This window comes from Callithrix jacchus, chromosome 7 (assembly GCF_049354715.1).
Source record: "Callithrix jacchus isolate 240 chromosome 7, calJac240_pri, whole genome shotgun sequence".
Classification (NCBI taxonomy): domain Eukaryota; kingdom Metazoa; phylum Chordata; class Mammalia; order Primates; family Cebidae; genus Callithrix; species Callithrix jacchus.
In genome coordinates this window covers 14,244,753-14,261,173 of record NC_133508.1, presented here as the reverse complement: position 1 = coordinate 14,261,173, position 16,421 = coordinate 14,244,753, and the positions used below count along the sequence as shown (strand labels likewise).

The 16,421-nt window shown below is 44.4% G+C and overlaps 1 protein-coding gene across 2 annotated transcripts in view; it reads right to left on the bottom strand.

The window, feature by feature from the left end:
* MCM10 (minichromosome maintenance 10 replication initiation factor) overlaps positions 1-16,421 on the bottom strand; it is a 40,934-nt gene that overhangs the window by 8,558 nt on the left and 15,955 nt on the right. For both annotated transcript variants that reach the window (XM_002750045.7, XM_078329479.1), the window contains 8 exons: positions 15,378-15,545; positions 11,940-12,056; positions 8,908-9,107; positions 6,538-6,638; positions 5,594-5,704; positions 5,389-5,506; positions 2,468-2,696; positions 256-400 (listed from right to left, as the gene is read on the bottom strand). In XM_002750045.7, coding sequence (XP_002750091.1) covers positions 256-400; positions 2,468-2,696; positions 5,389-5,506; positions 5,594-5,704; positions 6,538-6,638; positions 8,908-9,107; positions 11,940-12,056; positions 15,378-15,545 — 1,189 coding nt within the window. The remainder of the gene's footprint in view (positions 1-255; positions 401-2,467; positions 2,697-5,388; positions 5,507-5,593; positions 5,705-6,537; positions 6,639-8,907; positions 9,108-11,939; positions 12,057-15,377; positions 15,546-16,421) is intronic.

Sequence of the window (16,421 nt, the reverse complement as noted above, 5' to 3'; positions counted from 1 at the left end):
TCCTGTCAAAGCAAACCTTTACATTAATATATGTACAAAGATCCTATTCCCAAGTATTCGAATTATGTCTAATTTCATTCCAATTTAAAGTGATTATAAAAAAAATCAGTTCCACCCATAGAAATTCTATTTAGGTATTCTTTATAGGAGGAAATTGAAGTAACTGCTTGATATCTGGGTGCTGGTTTGGGTTTAGAACGTATTTCCCTTAGAAACAGTTTCTGTTTTCCACTGTTAACTGTGAAACTGCAGTACCTGGAGAAGAAAACATGGCGTTCTTTTCTACACGTTCCTTCACCTCCAGGACGGCCTGAGGGTCCTTTTGCTTCTTCTTAATGCCATTTGGGTTTGTTTTTGTAAGGATCTGGCCTTTTGCCCTTAATTTGGTGATAGCAGCTAACTAGAAAAAAAGAGAAGAGAGGGAGGTAAAGATCTGAAAGATGACAGAGGCGCTTAAGACCTGGACCTCTTTTTTGTTATTAACGAGTGAATTCTGGCTGTCCTCCAAGAGAAACTGGCAAAACATATCTTAATTTTCCTTGGTATTATTACCAAAATTACTAGACTGTAATAGCATGGGAGACAGGTCTACATGCTGATGAGTAAGTCTCAGTTTATTTAAAATATAACAAGTGTGACATCAGCGAGACTGCAGGCTTCCAGATCCAGGAAGGAGCCACATCACCATTTTGTAAGTTTTAGAATCAGAGAGAATTAGGATGGAATTCCATCCAGCTCTGCCATGGACTAGCTTGTAACCCGAGGCAAGTTATATAATTTCTCATTTATAAAACGGAAATGGGGCTGGGCACGGTGGCTCATTGTAAACCCAGCACTTTGGGAGGCTGAGGCAGGCAGGCTACTTGAGCTCAGGAGTTCAAGACCAGCCTGAGAAAAAAACATAGCGAGACTTCATCACTACAAAAAATACAAAAATTAGCTGCGTATGGTAGTGCATGCCTGCAGTACCAGCTACTCAGGGGGCTGAGCTGGGAGGATCACCTGAGCCCTGGGAGGTGGAGGCTTCAGTGAGCTGTCACTGTACCACTGCATACCAGCCTGGGAGACAGGGTAAGACCCTGTCTCAAAACAAAACAAAAGAAGGAAATGATGATATAGTATTGACCTACCTTTGAAGGTCATGGTGGTGTGGATGAAATAAGATGTCTGCAAAGTATGAATCTGTACATAGTAAATACATTTCTGGCTGAGTGTAGTGACTCATGCCTGTAATCCCAGCAGTTTGGGAGGCTGAGGCAGGGGGATCACTCGAGGTCAGGAGTTTGAGACCAGTCTGGCTAATATAGTGAAACCCTGTCTCTACTAAAAATACAAAACTTAGTCGGGCATGGTGGCAGGCACCTGTATTCCCAGCTACTCGGGAGGCTGAGGCAGGAGAACTGATTGAACCTAGGAGGTGGAGGCTGCAGTGCGACGAGATTGTACCACTGCACTCCAGCCTGAGTGACAGAGCAAGACTCTGTCTCAAAAAGCAAGCAAACAAACAAACATAGTAAATGCACAGCACACACATATCACAGGCATGGAGTAACACGGACATGCGTCATGGTTGTTATTATAGGTTATTACTGTATGCAGTACTATAGGTATGTTGGGAAGGTCGTGGCATACAGCTAGCCGCTGCACTTCATGTGGCTGTAGCTGCTAACTAGAAGAGAGAGAGGCTCGGTCAGGGGACTCAGGAAGCAGGCAGCTGGGGCTCTGAGGGTCCCCTACTTCAGCCAAAGCAACTCAGCTTTCTCTAGTCCCTGTCATGTGACTAGACTTCTGTGTAAGATTTCTTTTAAAGAAGGATTCTTGGTTAGGCATAGTGACTCATGCCTATAGTCCCAGCACTTTGGGAGGCTGCGGTGGGCATATCACTTGAGTTCAGCAGTTTGAGATCAGCCTGGCCAATATGGTGAAACGCCGTGTCTACTAAAAATACAAAAATTAGCCGGGTGTGGTGGTGGGTGCATGTAATCCCAGCTACTCAGGAGGCAGAGGCAGGAGAATCACTTGAACCCGCGAGGCAGAGGTTGCAGTGAGTCGAGATTGTGACACTGCACTCCAGCCTGGACAATAGAGTAAGAGAAAGAGGGAAAGAGAGAGAGAGAGTGAGAGAGAAAGAGAGGCAGGAAGGAAGAGGGAAGGATTCCTTAAATCACCATTTTACATTACAGTCTCACCTCAACAATTCCAAGAATTGTTTTCCTACAGTCAGTGTCTCTAGTTATAAACACTATCTTCCTCTAGGGTACATCCTGCAGCCTGGCAAGAAATAGTGTGGAGATAACAGCTCTAACTTTCTTGGATTAAATTCATATTATGTGGACACTACCATTTTTTCAAATTACACTGACTCTAATGAGCACCATCAATATACAGCTATTAGGTATCTGTCTTTCCTCCAGCTCTGTCCTACAGAATGCAAACTCAGGTGTTAAAAAGAAGAGATGCCAGTTACCTTTTTGGCTTCCGCTAAAGCACTTAGTTTTGGTCTTGGTGGTGGTGACTCGTCAAAAAAGAGAACATCATCTCCTTCCAAGACGCCTCGCCCCAGCTTGGGTGTCATTGTGGCCGGGGCTCCCTCCAGCCTGGGAAACTCAGATGGTGTCCCTGGAGACTGAGCAGGAGGCTGTCTTGATGAGGATGGCACAGCTGGGCTCCCGACTTCACTTGAGCTTTGCAGAAATCTTTAAAGAACATACAGTCAAGTACGCAAACAGGGTTTATAAAAACTCTAGAACTCAACATGAACCAGGAGGTGGCAGGCAGGCCACCACTGGGAGCTAGTTGTTAGCAAAATAATTTCCTCTCCTTGGCTGGTAATTCAAATTTGCACACAATAAGAATACTAGCCTCACTAACTCCTGCATTAATTGTGTTTTCTTTAAATAAGCTGTAATTGTCCTAACACTTTATAACTGATTACTGTTTTTATCGATCAGCTGTGCAGTGGATGTCATCCGCGGCACACCCAGCCATATTCCCAACCCTACCGTCAGCTCGAGGGCCTGTAGGAACTCATTGCATCTCCCTACATTTTAGTTTATGCTACTGCGAAGAGACAGTACATGTGGGACATTTGGAAGTCATTAACAGAAAAGCACTGTAACTTGACTTGCAGCGATTATTTTTCATCCTTTAAAAATTTTTTTTGAGACAGAGTCTTGTTCTGTTGCCCAGGCTGGAGTGCAGTGGCGCGATCTTGGCTCACTGCAATGTCCGCCTCCTGGGTTCAAGTGATTCTCGTGCCTCATCCTCCCACGTGTTGGGATTACAGCACTTACTGACAACAAATGGTTTTAAGAGCTATTTTACTTTTTTTTTTTGGAGACAGGGTTTTGCTCTGTCGCCCATACTGGAGTGCACTGGCACAACTGCAGCTTGCTGCAATCTCCACCTCCCAGGCTCAGATAATACTCCCACCTCAGCCTCCCAAGTAGCTGGGACCAAAAGTGTGCGCCACCATGCCTGGCTAATTTTTTTATTTTTGTATAGACAGGATTTCTCCATGTTTCCCAGGTTAGTCTCGAACTCCTGGGCTGAAGGGATCTGCCTGCCTTGGCCTCCCAAAGTGCTAGGATACAGACGTGAGCCACAGAGCCAGCCTTAAGAGCTATTTAATAACAAACCTCAGAAACCATCTAGTCCAAAGCTCTTATTTGATCCATGAAGACACTGAGGCCCAGGATCACATTGCTCACGAGGGCCAGGCTGGGGATGAGAGCCAGGCCATCCCAGAAAGGTACTCCTTCCAACCCCACATACCCACTCTTGCAAGGTCTAGGCTGAGTTTGCAAACTACCTATCAAACCCTGCACAAAGCTAAGGCTTCTTTGGCCAACGAAATTCTGAAAATGTTCTAATTGCAGTGCCTTCAAACTGATGGGCACTCTCCATTTCCCATGAGGCTCACAACACCATTCATATTTCTATGTCCATGTATATAATTTATGTCACCTGTAGGCACATGATGAATACCTCTGTAGATATCCTACCAGCACCTCAAACTAATCTGCCTGAGATCAAACCCATTTTCTTACTTTCCCAGATTTCCTTTTATTTTTATTATTACTATTTTTGAGACAGAGTCTTGCACTGCTGCTTAAGTTGGAGTGCAGTGGCGCAATCTCAGCTCACTGCAACCTCCACCTCCCAGTTTTAAGCGATTCTCCCACCTCAGCCTCCCAAGCAGCTGGGATTACAGGCGCCTGCCATTACGCCCAGCTAATACTTGTATTTTTAGTAGAGACATGGCTTCACCATGTTGGTCAGGCTGGTCTTGAACTCCTGACCTTGTGATCCACCTGCCTCGGCCTCCCAAAGTCCTGGAATTACAGGCATGAACCACCTCGCCCAACCCCTCTTATCTTATAATTGACCTCCTTTCATGGATGCAGTGGCCTTTCAGCAACCCAGATTTGGGATGGCAAATGGATTGGCACTGGAGCAGATCACATGTGAGCCCAAAACTTAGCACTACCAAAAACTAGCTCTCTGACCTCCAGGCACACAGTTAGTAAAACAAGGCTCAGAAGCTTTCCAGAGGCTCAGATACTGCGTTTATGGAGTGCACATAAAATGCCTGTGAACCGCAGCTCCATCATTATTCAGATGACCTGAGTCCAGGAATCATTCATTTGTCCACCTACCATAACGCATTTCCACTTGATTTTTTTTTATTATTGGCTGAAGCCAAGTAACACATTTCCACTTGCTTTTGCTTCTAAAGTGACTCTCCGTTTTTATCATTTATCCAAAGAACTGTACTCTACTCATTGGCTCTGCCTGTCATAAAAAAAACTGAATTATGGCAAAACCCAGAAATGGCAGCCAGGTGAATCACTTGCGTTCAGGAGTTGGAGACCAGCCTGGGCAACATGGCAAAACCCAGTCTCTACAGAAAAATACAAAAATTAGCCAGGAATAGTGACGCAAGCCTGTAGTCCCAAATACTTGGGAGGCCAAGGCAGGAGGATCATGTGAGTCTGGGACACGGAGATTGTAGTGAGCCAAGACTATGCCATTGCACTTCAGCTTGAGCAACAGAGAGAACCTGTCTCAAAAAAAAAGAGCAAGAGAAAAAAATGACAGCTAGCAGGGGAACCTGTGCTCTCCCCCTTCACAAGAACCCTCTTCACATCTCACCCCTTTCCCTTTTCCATGGTAATAACTAACCTGTACCATTTGGTGTTGGGAGTCACTAGTGTAAGAAATATACAGCCTTAAATGCTATTCAGGTTATGGGAAACCTATTTTAAACTTCCAGAGTTAAAACGTAGCCAATCGAAACCTGAAGTCACATTCTGGAACCTGATGAAGGCGTTCTGAGGATGCCTGAGATGGATGAGCTAAACGGGGAATACTGTCTGCTCCTCTTACCGCTTCTGTATTTCCTCTGATTTCTTTCTCCTCATCTCCAACATACGCTGCTTCTGTTGCTTCAAGAGTGCGGAGGCCGAGATAGACTGGATGGCAGGTTTTGAGCTCCCCATGATCCCTGAAACAGAAGCCCACAGACTGAGGGGGTGCCCTGGGCGGCTGAAGGAACACAGGGACACACGTGTGGCCGCGCAGCTCACAGTACCTGAAGCTGTGGCTTTGGCTAAATGTTGTTTTAAGTTCCTGGCTCCACACGTTGGCAGGTCCATCAGTTCCTTGAACTCCTCAGAGCAAGACAGGCTCTTCTGGGGTATTCCTGTGCCATGTCAACACCAGCATGAGGATGCATGCTTAGATGGTTTGAGGTCATATGACATACCACTTTCGAAACTCTGTACCCGTAATTTTAGTCGTATGTAAAGGAAGTAGACGGAATACCAACAGAAAAAGGAATCCTTAACCTCTAACATCAGACTTGGACTGCAGGGTATCCTGAGTATATTTTATTTCTAGTAATAATTAGAATACTAAGTGAGCCCTTAAATCTGAGGGTCATTCCATACTCTGTTTCTAGAATATGCACTGTGGATAAGGGTCCCTGTCCACTGTTTACAACCATAAGCCCAGGGTGGGGGCTGCATTCTCTGACCAAGACTATTAAGTTTTTGTTTTGTTTTGTTTTTATGACCAAGACCCATTTTAACAAAAGATAACAGATAAGAAGCTTGGCCAGGAAGGTAATACTACTGATTCTAATGCTGGATGTTAAGAGTTTACCCAGATACACCAAGAAATTGTAAAAAGCATACTAAGGTAAGACACAGTTAAGACCAATATGCTGTTTTTTTCTTAAGGTCCTGCAAACCAGGCTTGATTGCTCCAGGTCAGGCCACACCACTCACTAAGTACAGGTGATGAGTGATTCTTACTACTTAAGAGTACGAGCTGTAGCCACGTTCAACCCTAAAGACTACATATTTATTTATTTATTTATTTTTGTGCATGAATAAGTTCTTTACTGGTGATTTCTGAGATTTGGGTGCACCCATCACTGGAGCAGTGTACACTGCATCCAATGTGAACTCTTTTATCCCTAAGACTGCATAATTAAACTGGAGAAAGAAATTTCATATGGAGAAACAAAGTTACCGAGTTTTTGTTGTGTTTCCTGGATGATCAAGTTTGTGCCCTTAACAACCAGATTACTCAGAGTGGTTTGAATCTTCTTCTTTGGAGCCACAGCTGCTGCACTGAAATGACAAGTCACCCCCAAAAGGAGAATCACTAAGTCCCAATGCTCTGATGAAGTAAAGAAGGCACAGAGACCATGATGAACCACCGCGCCCAGCCCCTCTTATCTTATAATTGACTTCCTTTCATGGGTGCAGTAGCCTTTAAACACTGTCAGAGTTTCTCAAAACACCACCTAAGCAGGCTTTCTTAATGCCACAGCCCTAAGGCATAACTGCTTTATGTGTCACAGAGAAAAGCTAGAGGCAGTCTACAAATCTGCTTGAGGCCATTCTGGAAGGAAACTGGGCAAAAAAAATAAAAATATATGTCAAAGCTTTGAACTAGCAGTCTAGATATTTATCTTAAAACAATTGAGGACTTTGCAAAAATCTAGGATAGTAACAGCAGCTTTCTTTATAATGTCGTACATTGAAAAAACCATAAATGTTCATCTATACAGAACTGTTTAAATGACTAAGAATGACAGACAAGAAAAACAATTATTTTACACTGGAAAAAAGGTAGTTACAAAGAATAGGCATACTATGATCTCATTTTATATTACTAAAAATTTATACTTAGGTAAAAACAAAACACGACACCTAGGAGTATATATACCAAGTAACTAACAGCTTGGGGTGTTTGTTTTTTTTTGAGATAAGGTCTCACTCTGTTGTCCAACCTGGCGTGCTGTAGAGCAATCGTGACTCACGCAGCCTCCACTTCCCCAGGCTCAAGCAATTCTCCCATCTCAGCCTCCCAAGCAGCTGGGACTACAGGCGTGTGCCTCCATGCCCAGCTAATTTTTTTGTATTTTGTAGGGGTCTTGCCATGTTGCTCAGGCTGGTCTCAAATTCCTGGGCTTAAGCGATCCTCCTGTCTTTGCCTCCCAAAATGATGAGATTACAGGTGTGAGCCACCGTGCATGGCCCGGAACTAACAGTTTCTCAGGTGGTAGGATTAGAGTTGCTTTTTGTTTTCTCCTTTGGTTGAATTGTATGTTCTTTTAAAAGCCTAATGTACACGTACTGCTTTTAGCAGATTTGGAAAAATTTAGAAATCGTTTTAAATCTCAAAAACATGCTCACTGTTAAAAAAAAGATAGGGGAAGTGAATCGTCTTGCCCCATTTCTGTTGGATTGGGAACACAAACCTGTTTTGTTCTTGGACCAACTGTAGCTGCCTGATGCCAAGTCCTCAGATGTGCTTTCTATAATGTGGTGAAGTGGTCGCTGATTACAACAAGCTTGCCCAACCTGCAGCCCTCGGGCCACACATAGCCCAGGGTGACTTTGAATGTGGCCCAACACAAATTCATAAACTTTTCTTAAAACATTAAGGGAGTTTTCTTTTCTCTCTTTTTTTTTTTTTTTTAGCTCATCAGCTATCATTAGTATATTTTATGTATGGCCCAAGACAATTCTTCCAGTGGAGCCCAGGGAAACCAAAAGATTGCACACCCTTAGATTACAATGTCAGGGACTCTATTGACTCTGAGATCCCCAGGCAAGGGGTCATGGAGGCCTACCCAGCATCGTCCCACTCCCTACGTGAGGCTTCACAGTATATTCACTCACTGAGTGAAATGTGGGTTCCATGAGGTCTGGGGCCTCACCCTCCTGCAATAAATAGTTGCAGGAGAAATAATCAGAAGGGTGTTGACAATGTGATTAACACATTTTTAAAAGCCCTGACAAAGTTGCACTGTTCACATTAGAAGTCAAAGAGGGCCCGGGCATGGTGGCTCACGCCTGTAATCCCAGTGCTTTGAGAGGCTGAGGAAAGTGGATCACTTCAGGTCAGGAGTTTGAGACCAGCCTGGCCAACATGGTGAAACCTTGTCTGTACTAAAAATGAAAAATTACTTGGGTGTGGTGGCATACACCTATAGTCCCAGCTACTCAAGAGACCGAGGCAGAAGAATCACCTGAACCCTGGAGGTGGAGGTTGCAGTGAGCTGAGACTGAGTTACTGCACTCCAGCCTGGGCGACAGAGTGAGACTCCATCACAAAAAGGAAAAACCCCCAAAAACCAAAAGAAGTCGAAGAGGAAGAGTGGGCTCTCTTAAAGCCCACCCCAACGTAAGTCAATCTCTCTCTCTCCTGAATGCCTTTCTCTCTGCCTGGGAATAAAAGAGGTCCTTAACCAACTTGTTTCGGGCAGTAAGTTATGAAAGATAAAACCCGTACGAGTATCCCAGGATGGTTACGAGAAGGGACAAGCAGTAGGTTTAGTCTTTGATAAGCTATATCCTTGCCCCAAAATAAGCCCCGAGAATGACTTACATTGAAGCTGCATACGAGGCAGAAGAAACACCTCCGTAGTAAAAGCCATCTTGGCACAGCCGTTCTTTGAGGCTGGCGCCTCTGCGGGCAAACTTCTTTGGAATTCGTCCTCCAGAGAAGGTGGACTGCAAATCGGCGCGCTTTGCACTGAGCTTCTTGTACTGAGCCTGGATGTGGTACTGACAGTACTCACAGTCATGCTGCAAAAAGCAGAGCAGTGGCATCAGATGAGGGCGACAGGCCGGGAAACAGCAATGAGCGGACACAGTTCCTTCTCCTGGCTTCCCGGAACATGACTCAGGCAGAGTCCTCCCTGCTGACCGCCAAGACCGTTCCCAACATGGAAGGGCTGGCTCAGTCCCCGAGGGGAAGAAGGTCTTCCCTTTGAGTCCCCTGAAAGTTCTGGTGAAATTCCCTTTGCCCTCTTTCTACAAAGGAAATGAAATCAGCTTCTAGGATGAACCTTGAAAACAAGGAAGGTGAAAGAAGTCAGACTCACAAGGTCCCACGTTGTGTAAGTCCTTTTACAGAAGAGACAAATCCATAGAGACAGAAAGCAGACGAGATGACACCAAGAGATGGAGGGAGTGGGGGATGGGAGTGATGACTTAATGGGGCCAGTGTTTTTACAGAGTGATGGAATCTTGAAACCAGGGAGCTGGTGGTTACACAACTAAGCATCACTGGATAATAAATATTTAAAATGGTTAACTGTATATTGTGAATTTTGCCTCAACAAAAAATAATTTAAAAACAAAATCAGCTCCCAGTGAGGTTTTTCTAGCTGTTGCTCTAGTTGATCCTTGGAGAGGTGCTATCCTTTCAGTGAAAGAAACGGCGAGATGGTACAGTATTTTTCTATTAGGTTAACAGTAGTTACAGTGTCAATGGAATTTCCTTTTTTTTAGAGACAGTCTCCCTCTGTCACCCAGGCTGGAGTGCAGTGGTATGATCTTGGCTCACTACAACCTCTGCCTCCTGGGTTCAAGTGATTCTCCTGCCTTAGCCTCCCAAGTAGCCGGGATTACAGGCACGCACCACCACGCCCAGCTAACTTTTCTATTTTTAGCAGAGACGGAGTTTTATGTCTTAAACTCCTGGCCTCAAGTGATCTGCCCATTTTGGCCACCCAAAGTTTTGGGATTACTTGTGTGAGCCAACCGTGCCTGGCCAGGCCATGGATTTTTAAGGATCTATTTCTCACAGGGAGATCTGTTAGGTACTTCACTCTGAAACCTCATTTTCCAACTGTCTCCCACCTTATTATTTCCTGCCCACGAATTCATCTAACAGGAAGGAATAAGGAAACTAACAAGTGATGAAACCAAAACTGTCATTTAATTCTTTCAAAGAACTCTAAGTGCCTCTTCACACCTACTACAAGGGCTATAACAAACAAGAAATACAGTGACAGGTGCCAACAAGGACGGAGAAACTGCAAAGTTCATACATTATTGGTGTGATGTAAAATGGCATGGCCACTTGGGAAACCAGTCTGGAAGTTCCTCAAAAATCGAGAGATTACCATATTGCCCCAGCAATCCCACTCCCAGGTATATGCCCAAGAGAGTGGAGCACATACATCCCCATAAAAACTGGGATGTGTGTTTTAGCAGCATTATTCATAATAGCTAAATGTGGCAACAACGCAACCATCTATCAACTGATGAAAGAATAAACAACGTGGTATAGCCATACAATGGAATATTATTTACCCATAAAAAGGAATAAAGTGTTGTAAATGCTACAGCATGGATCAGTCGTGAGAAACATTATGTTAAGTAAAAGAAGCCAGACAGAAAAGGTCACATATTGTGATTCTATTATATAAAATGTCTATAAGAGGCAAATCCATAGAGACAGCAGGTAGGTTAGCACTTACCAGGAACTAGGGAAGAGGAGACTCAGAATAACTACTAGTGGGTATTGGGTTTTTTTTCTGGGGTAATGAAAGGGTTCTGAAATTACACAGTGGTGATGGACTCTGTGAATGTACTAGAAATTACTGAATTGTTTGTTTATTATTTTTTGAGACAGAATCTCACTCTGTCACCCAGGCTGGAGTGTAACAGTGTGACTGCAGCTCACTGAAACCTCTGTCTCCTGGTTTCAAGTGATTCTCTTGCTTCGGCCTCCCAAATAGTTGGGACTACAGGCACCCCCCCACCATGCCCAGCAAATTTTTGTATTTTTAGTAGAGATGGAGTTTCACCATGTTGGCCAGGCTGTTGTCGAACTCCTGCCCTCAGGTGATCTGCTTACTTGGACCTCCCAAAGTGCTGGGATTACAAGTATGAGCCACTGCACCTGGCCTGAATTGTTTTGGTGAATTGAATGGTATGTAAATGATACCTAAATGAAGCTACTCTTCTTTAAAAAGTCATAAGAAAAGGTATAATTGAGTTAAAATACAGGCTAAGATACAATTTTCATTGTATTTCATCATGCTTGCTCTGTGGAACTATAAGAATTGAAGGCAAACAAAAATTCTGTCTTAAACCTCTTGGTCAGATAAAAGATCACTTTCCACCAGGTGTAGTGGCTCATGTCTGTAATCCCAACACTTTGAGAGGCTAAGGCAGGCAGATTACCTAAGGTCGGGAGTTCCAGACCAGCCTGACCAATATGATGAAACCTCGTCTCTACTAAAAATACAAAAATTAGCTGGGTATGGTGGCATGCGCCTGTAATCCTAGCTACTGGGAGGCTGAGACAGGGGAATCGCTTGAATCCGGGAGGCGGAAGTTGTAGTGAGCCAAGATGGCGCCATTGCATTCCAGCCTGGGCAACAAAAGTGAAACTCCATCTCAAAAAAAAAAAGATCACTTTCCTGAGAGGTTAAATCTCCCCTCCTTCCCCTGCCCTCACTTTTTTAAACTGGGGATTATTACCCACACATTAAATGTTCTCATTTTGACTCCTTTAAGTAGGAAACGCAGTTCCAAACTGGTCACCACAGCTAAAGTACCTACAGTTTATTTCTAACCATTCTTTTCTTTAGCGGAAACCATCCTAACAAAGCTGAAACCAACCAAATTCACAGTCTGCGCGCACGGCTCTCCGTTCTTCTTCCTGGCTTTACAGGTTCCCAGGTCGAGAGCTTCACCCATAATTAAGACCTTTTGAGGATGATCGATAGATAAACACACCTGGAAGAAAGAGGTGGGGCAGGAGTTAACGGCAGACAAAATTATGTCCCTTTATTAGCAGGAATAGAGAGAAGAATGGTTGTTGCTGATTTTAGGTTATTGTCAGGTGCAGTGGCTCACACCTATAACCTTAGTACTCTGGGAGGCCAAGGTGGGTGGATCTCTTGAGGCCAGCCTAGGCAATGTGGCCCAAACCCTGTCTCTACAAAAAATACAAAAAATTAGCTAGGCATGGTGGTGTGTGCCTGTAGTCCCAGCTACTTGCGGGGCTGAAGTGGGAGGATCACGAGAGCCTGGGAAATCTAGGCTGCAGTGAGTTGTGATTGCACTCCAGCCTGGGCAAGAGAGTGAGGCCCTGTCTCAAAAAGGAGAGAGGTTTTACTGGTGTAAAGGAATGTGAAACCAGCGCTCTACAACTGTTTTAAGAACAGGGGTACAGAAGGCACCTTCAATTCTCTTCCTGTTTTCCACCCTTTCCTTCATCTTTGCGATTGGAATCCTGATTTTATCTGGGCTGGCCGAGTTCTCAGCCTCAGGTAATAGATCCTGTTCCCTGTTTTCCCAGCGCTCCTTAGAGCAAGCAGTGGTTATAAGTTCCAGATGATCAGATGTAAGCAGGAGCTGGTAGGGAAGCTTTTGCTTTCCTGACAAAATGAGTTAGGAGGCTGGCTCCCCCTTCCTCCTCACTTCTTGCCCTCTGTGGAGATGACAACAGGGAGACAAGTCCCTGAAGGGCCTTGGTGAACTCAGTTCTCTCCCTTCTTGTTTACAATTTTCTTCTTGAACCGATTGTACCAAGAGGTACTGTCCTGAATAGCCTGGGCTTTATCCTCACCCCTCCTAGGACAAAATCTACAATATTTGAGCTCAGTGAGCCAAGGAGCCTCCAGGTTATAAAACCCGGATCAGGGTGCTTTCATAATCCCTCTGCTGCAGGGTGAAGAGAGTCATGAGCAGACAGGATTCCACTTGCCTGGAGTGCCTTTCCCGAGCCTTGGTGGACTGGCTCAACCTAGATCCTAGGCTTCTGTGGATTCTCGCTGCCTAAGGAGCTTCGCCCAACTTGTGTAAATGTTTTATCTCCTGGATGCATGCTCCCACAGGTGGGTTTGTGCAAAACTGCAGGTAGCTTGGTTTGTGCTGAACCACTGGCAGCTGGGTTTGTACAAAGCTTTCGGCCAGACCTGGGAACCTACCAGATCTAGAAATAGTAGAAATTGGCAAGGTGTTTAGAGCCCTCCCATGGGATTGTAAACAGTGCATGGTGTTCCTCTCTAAGAAACTGGTACCCTTCCACGGTATGCCACTTCACAGTGAAAGCTTGAGTTTCAAAGGCACCCCGTGACCAGGAGCAAAAGGCTGATACTCACAGAGATGTTGCTCTTAAATCACCATAGTGCCTAAATCTGGATTTTTAAAAAAGCATATAAGAAAAATAAGCCCCCACTGTTTATTGTCGAAAAGAAACTGTACTTAAGTTTGCTACTAGCAGCCGAACACCCTCCTAACCAATAGAGGAAGATCTGTTGACATTCTCTGGTGAAAGCAAGGAATGAGATAACTTTTTCTTCACTTCTCTTGGAAACAATAATCTGACTACAATAGAGTAAAATTAGGTGCTGAGTCAGGGTAGAGAAACTGCCCGTTGCTATTCACGCTGTGTCTAGATTTGCGATTCCCTAGAGAAGCGGTGGGTAGTGCCAAAACTGTAGTGTTGCCTGAGAACATGAAAACTCCCTTTGATTTTAAACTGCAGCTATGGCTGTCAGAGTCAATGGAGCAAAATTCCCTCAACCATAACACACTGCTTTCCTGATGCCACCATGAACATTTATATAAGGACTCTGGCTGGGCACGGTGGCCCTCACTTGTAATCCCAGCACTTTGGGAGGCTGAGGTGGGTAGATCACCCAAGCCCAAGGGTTTGAGAGAAGCCTGGGCAATGTAGTGAAACCCTGTTTTTGCTAAAAAACAAAACAAAACAAAAACACAAAACAGGTCAGGCACAGTGACTCACGCCTGTAATCCCAGCACTTCGAGAGGCCCAGGCAGGCGGATCACCTGAGGTCAGGAGTTAGAAACCCGCCTGGCCAACATGGTGAAGCCTCATCTCTACTAAAAACACAAAAAAATTAGCCGGGCATGGTGGCGCATGCCTGTAATCCCAACTACTTGGGAGGCTGAGGTTACAGTGAGCCGAGATCGTGCCACTGTACTTCAGTCTGGGCAACAAGAGTGAAACTCTGTCTCGAAAAAAAAAAACAAACCACAAAAATTAGCTGAGCATGGTGGCACACACCTGTATTTACAGCTAGCTACCCAGGTGACAGAGGTGGAAGTATCACTTGAGCCCAGAAGATGCAGGTTGCAGTGAGTCAAGATCAAGTCACTGTACTCCAGCCTGGGCAGCGATTGACTCTCAAAAAAAAAGTATCAAATCTAAGGAAACCTGAGCACAATAGTTCAAAGAACTCCAGGAACTTTGTAACTAATTCGAAAAGACAAAAGTAGTTGTTATGGCCGGGCACAGTGGCTCACGCCTGTAATCCCAGCACTTTGGGAGGCTGAGGTGGGTAGATCACGAGGTCAAGAGATCGAGACCATCCTGGTCAACATGGTGAAACCCCGTCTCTACTAAAAGTACAAAAAATTAGCTGGGCATGGTGGCGTGTGCCTGTAATCCCAGCTACTCAGGAGGCTGAAGCAGGAGAATTGCCTGAACCCAGGAGGCGGAGGTTGTGGTGAGCCGAGATGGCACCATTGTACTCCAGCCTGGGTAACAAGAGCGAAACTCCATCTCAAAAAAAAAAAAAAAAGTAGTTGTTACAAAACGCTTTAAACAGGTGGAAATTCAGAATATTGGTAGGTAATGAAGGAACAAAAAACAAGCCAGATTCACGGAGACACAATCACATAAAAGCATGATTTATTTTCTGGAGGTAGACTAATACAGATTTTTTTCTTTTCTATTTGAGATGGGATCCACTTTTATGCCTGGAGTGCAGTGGCACAATCACGGCTCACTACAGCCTTAACCTCATGGCTCAAGTGATCCTCCTACCACAGCCTCCTGAGTAGCTGGAACTACAGTTGTGCGCCTCCACTCCTGGCCAATTTTTAAATTTTTGGTAGAGGTTGGGGGTCTCACTGTGGTGGCCAGGCTGGTCTTGAACTCCTGGGATCAAGTGATCCTCCCACTTTGGCTTCCCAAAGTGTTAGGATTACAGGTAAGAGCCATCATGCGCAGCCTCAAATGTCTTTGATAAAACTCAGCTAACTTTAGAGACAATCATGAATCTAATCCCAGAAACAGGCTCTTACCTCCTCTGAACCATCCTTGGGCTTCATGGGGTTGGCATTGAGGATCCCTACTACAGTCCTCTGCTCCGTCTTCCAGAGTGCTTTGTGAACTTCTCCAAATAAGAACACAGACACGCATTGTGTGAGGTCACGAAGATCATTGAGTTTCCAAATGCTGAAGGTTTTTCCCTGGAACAAATAGTTATTCTTACTTTTAATAATTTTTGAACTGTAGGTTATGCTGTCTTCATTTATGGGCCAAGAGTTTTCCTATGGAAAAATATATGCATATAATCCATAAAATCCAAGAATTTTGTTAGTCGAAGATGTATGGTCAGCGTGTGTGATAACTATAAATTAACCTAGCCTTTAGCATTATATTACCCTTCTCATTTTAGAGATGAAGGTGAAATAAAGCAAGCCAGTGGCAAACTTGTTAGCAGAGTCTCTAATTACCTCTGGTCTAAGCAGAGGGAGTGGGATAGCACTGCCTTTCTAATGACACAGAGATACACACGCATGTCATTAAAAGGACAAGTGGAAGGTATAACACACACTACCATTTAGTAACTTACTGATATGAATCAGTATTAGGTAAATCGAATAAATCCATTCTATATCATTGATTAATTATGATGATCATTTGTAGAGACAAGGTCTTGCTCTGTCACCCAGGCTGGAGTCTAGTGGTACAATCATGTCCTGTTGCTCACTCCAACTCCTAGGCTCAGAGGATCCTCCATCCTCAGCCTCCCAGGCAGCTGGAACTATAGGCGCATGCTACCAGCCCCAGCTAATTTTATGATTTATTTTCCTTTCATAGAGATGAGGTCTCACTATGTTTCCCAGGTTGGTCATGAACTCCTGGGCGCAGGTGATGTTCCCACCCTACCCTCTCAGTGTTGGGGTTACAGGTGTGAGCCACCAAGCCTGGCCTAAGTCTATTATGAATATGAATAAAGAAGCTCCACTCTAGGCTATTACATTTTGTCTAGCTTACAAAAAAACAAAAGCATCATTTCAAGAAAATTGGTTGAGTTTAACCTTAACATTTCAGAAGTATTA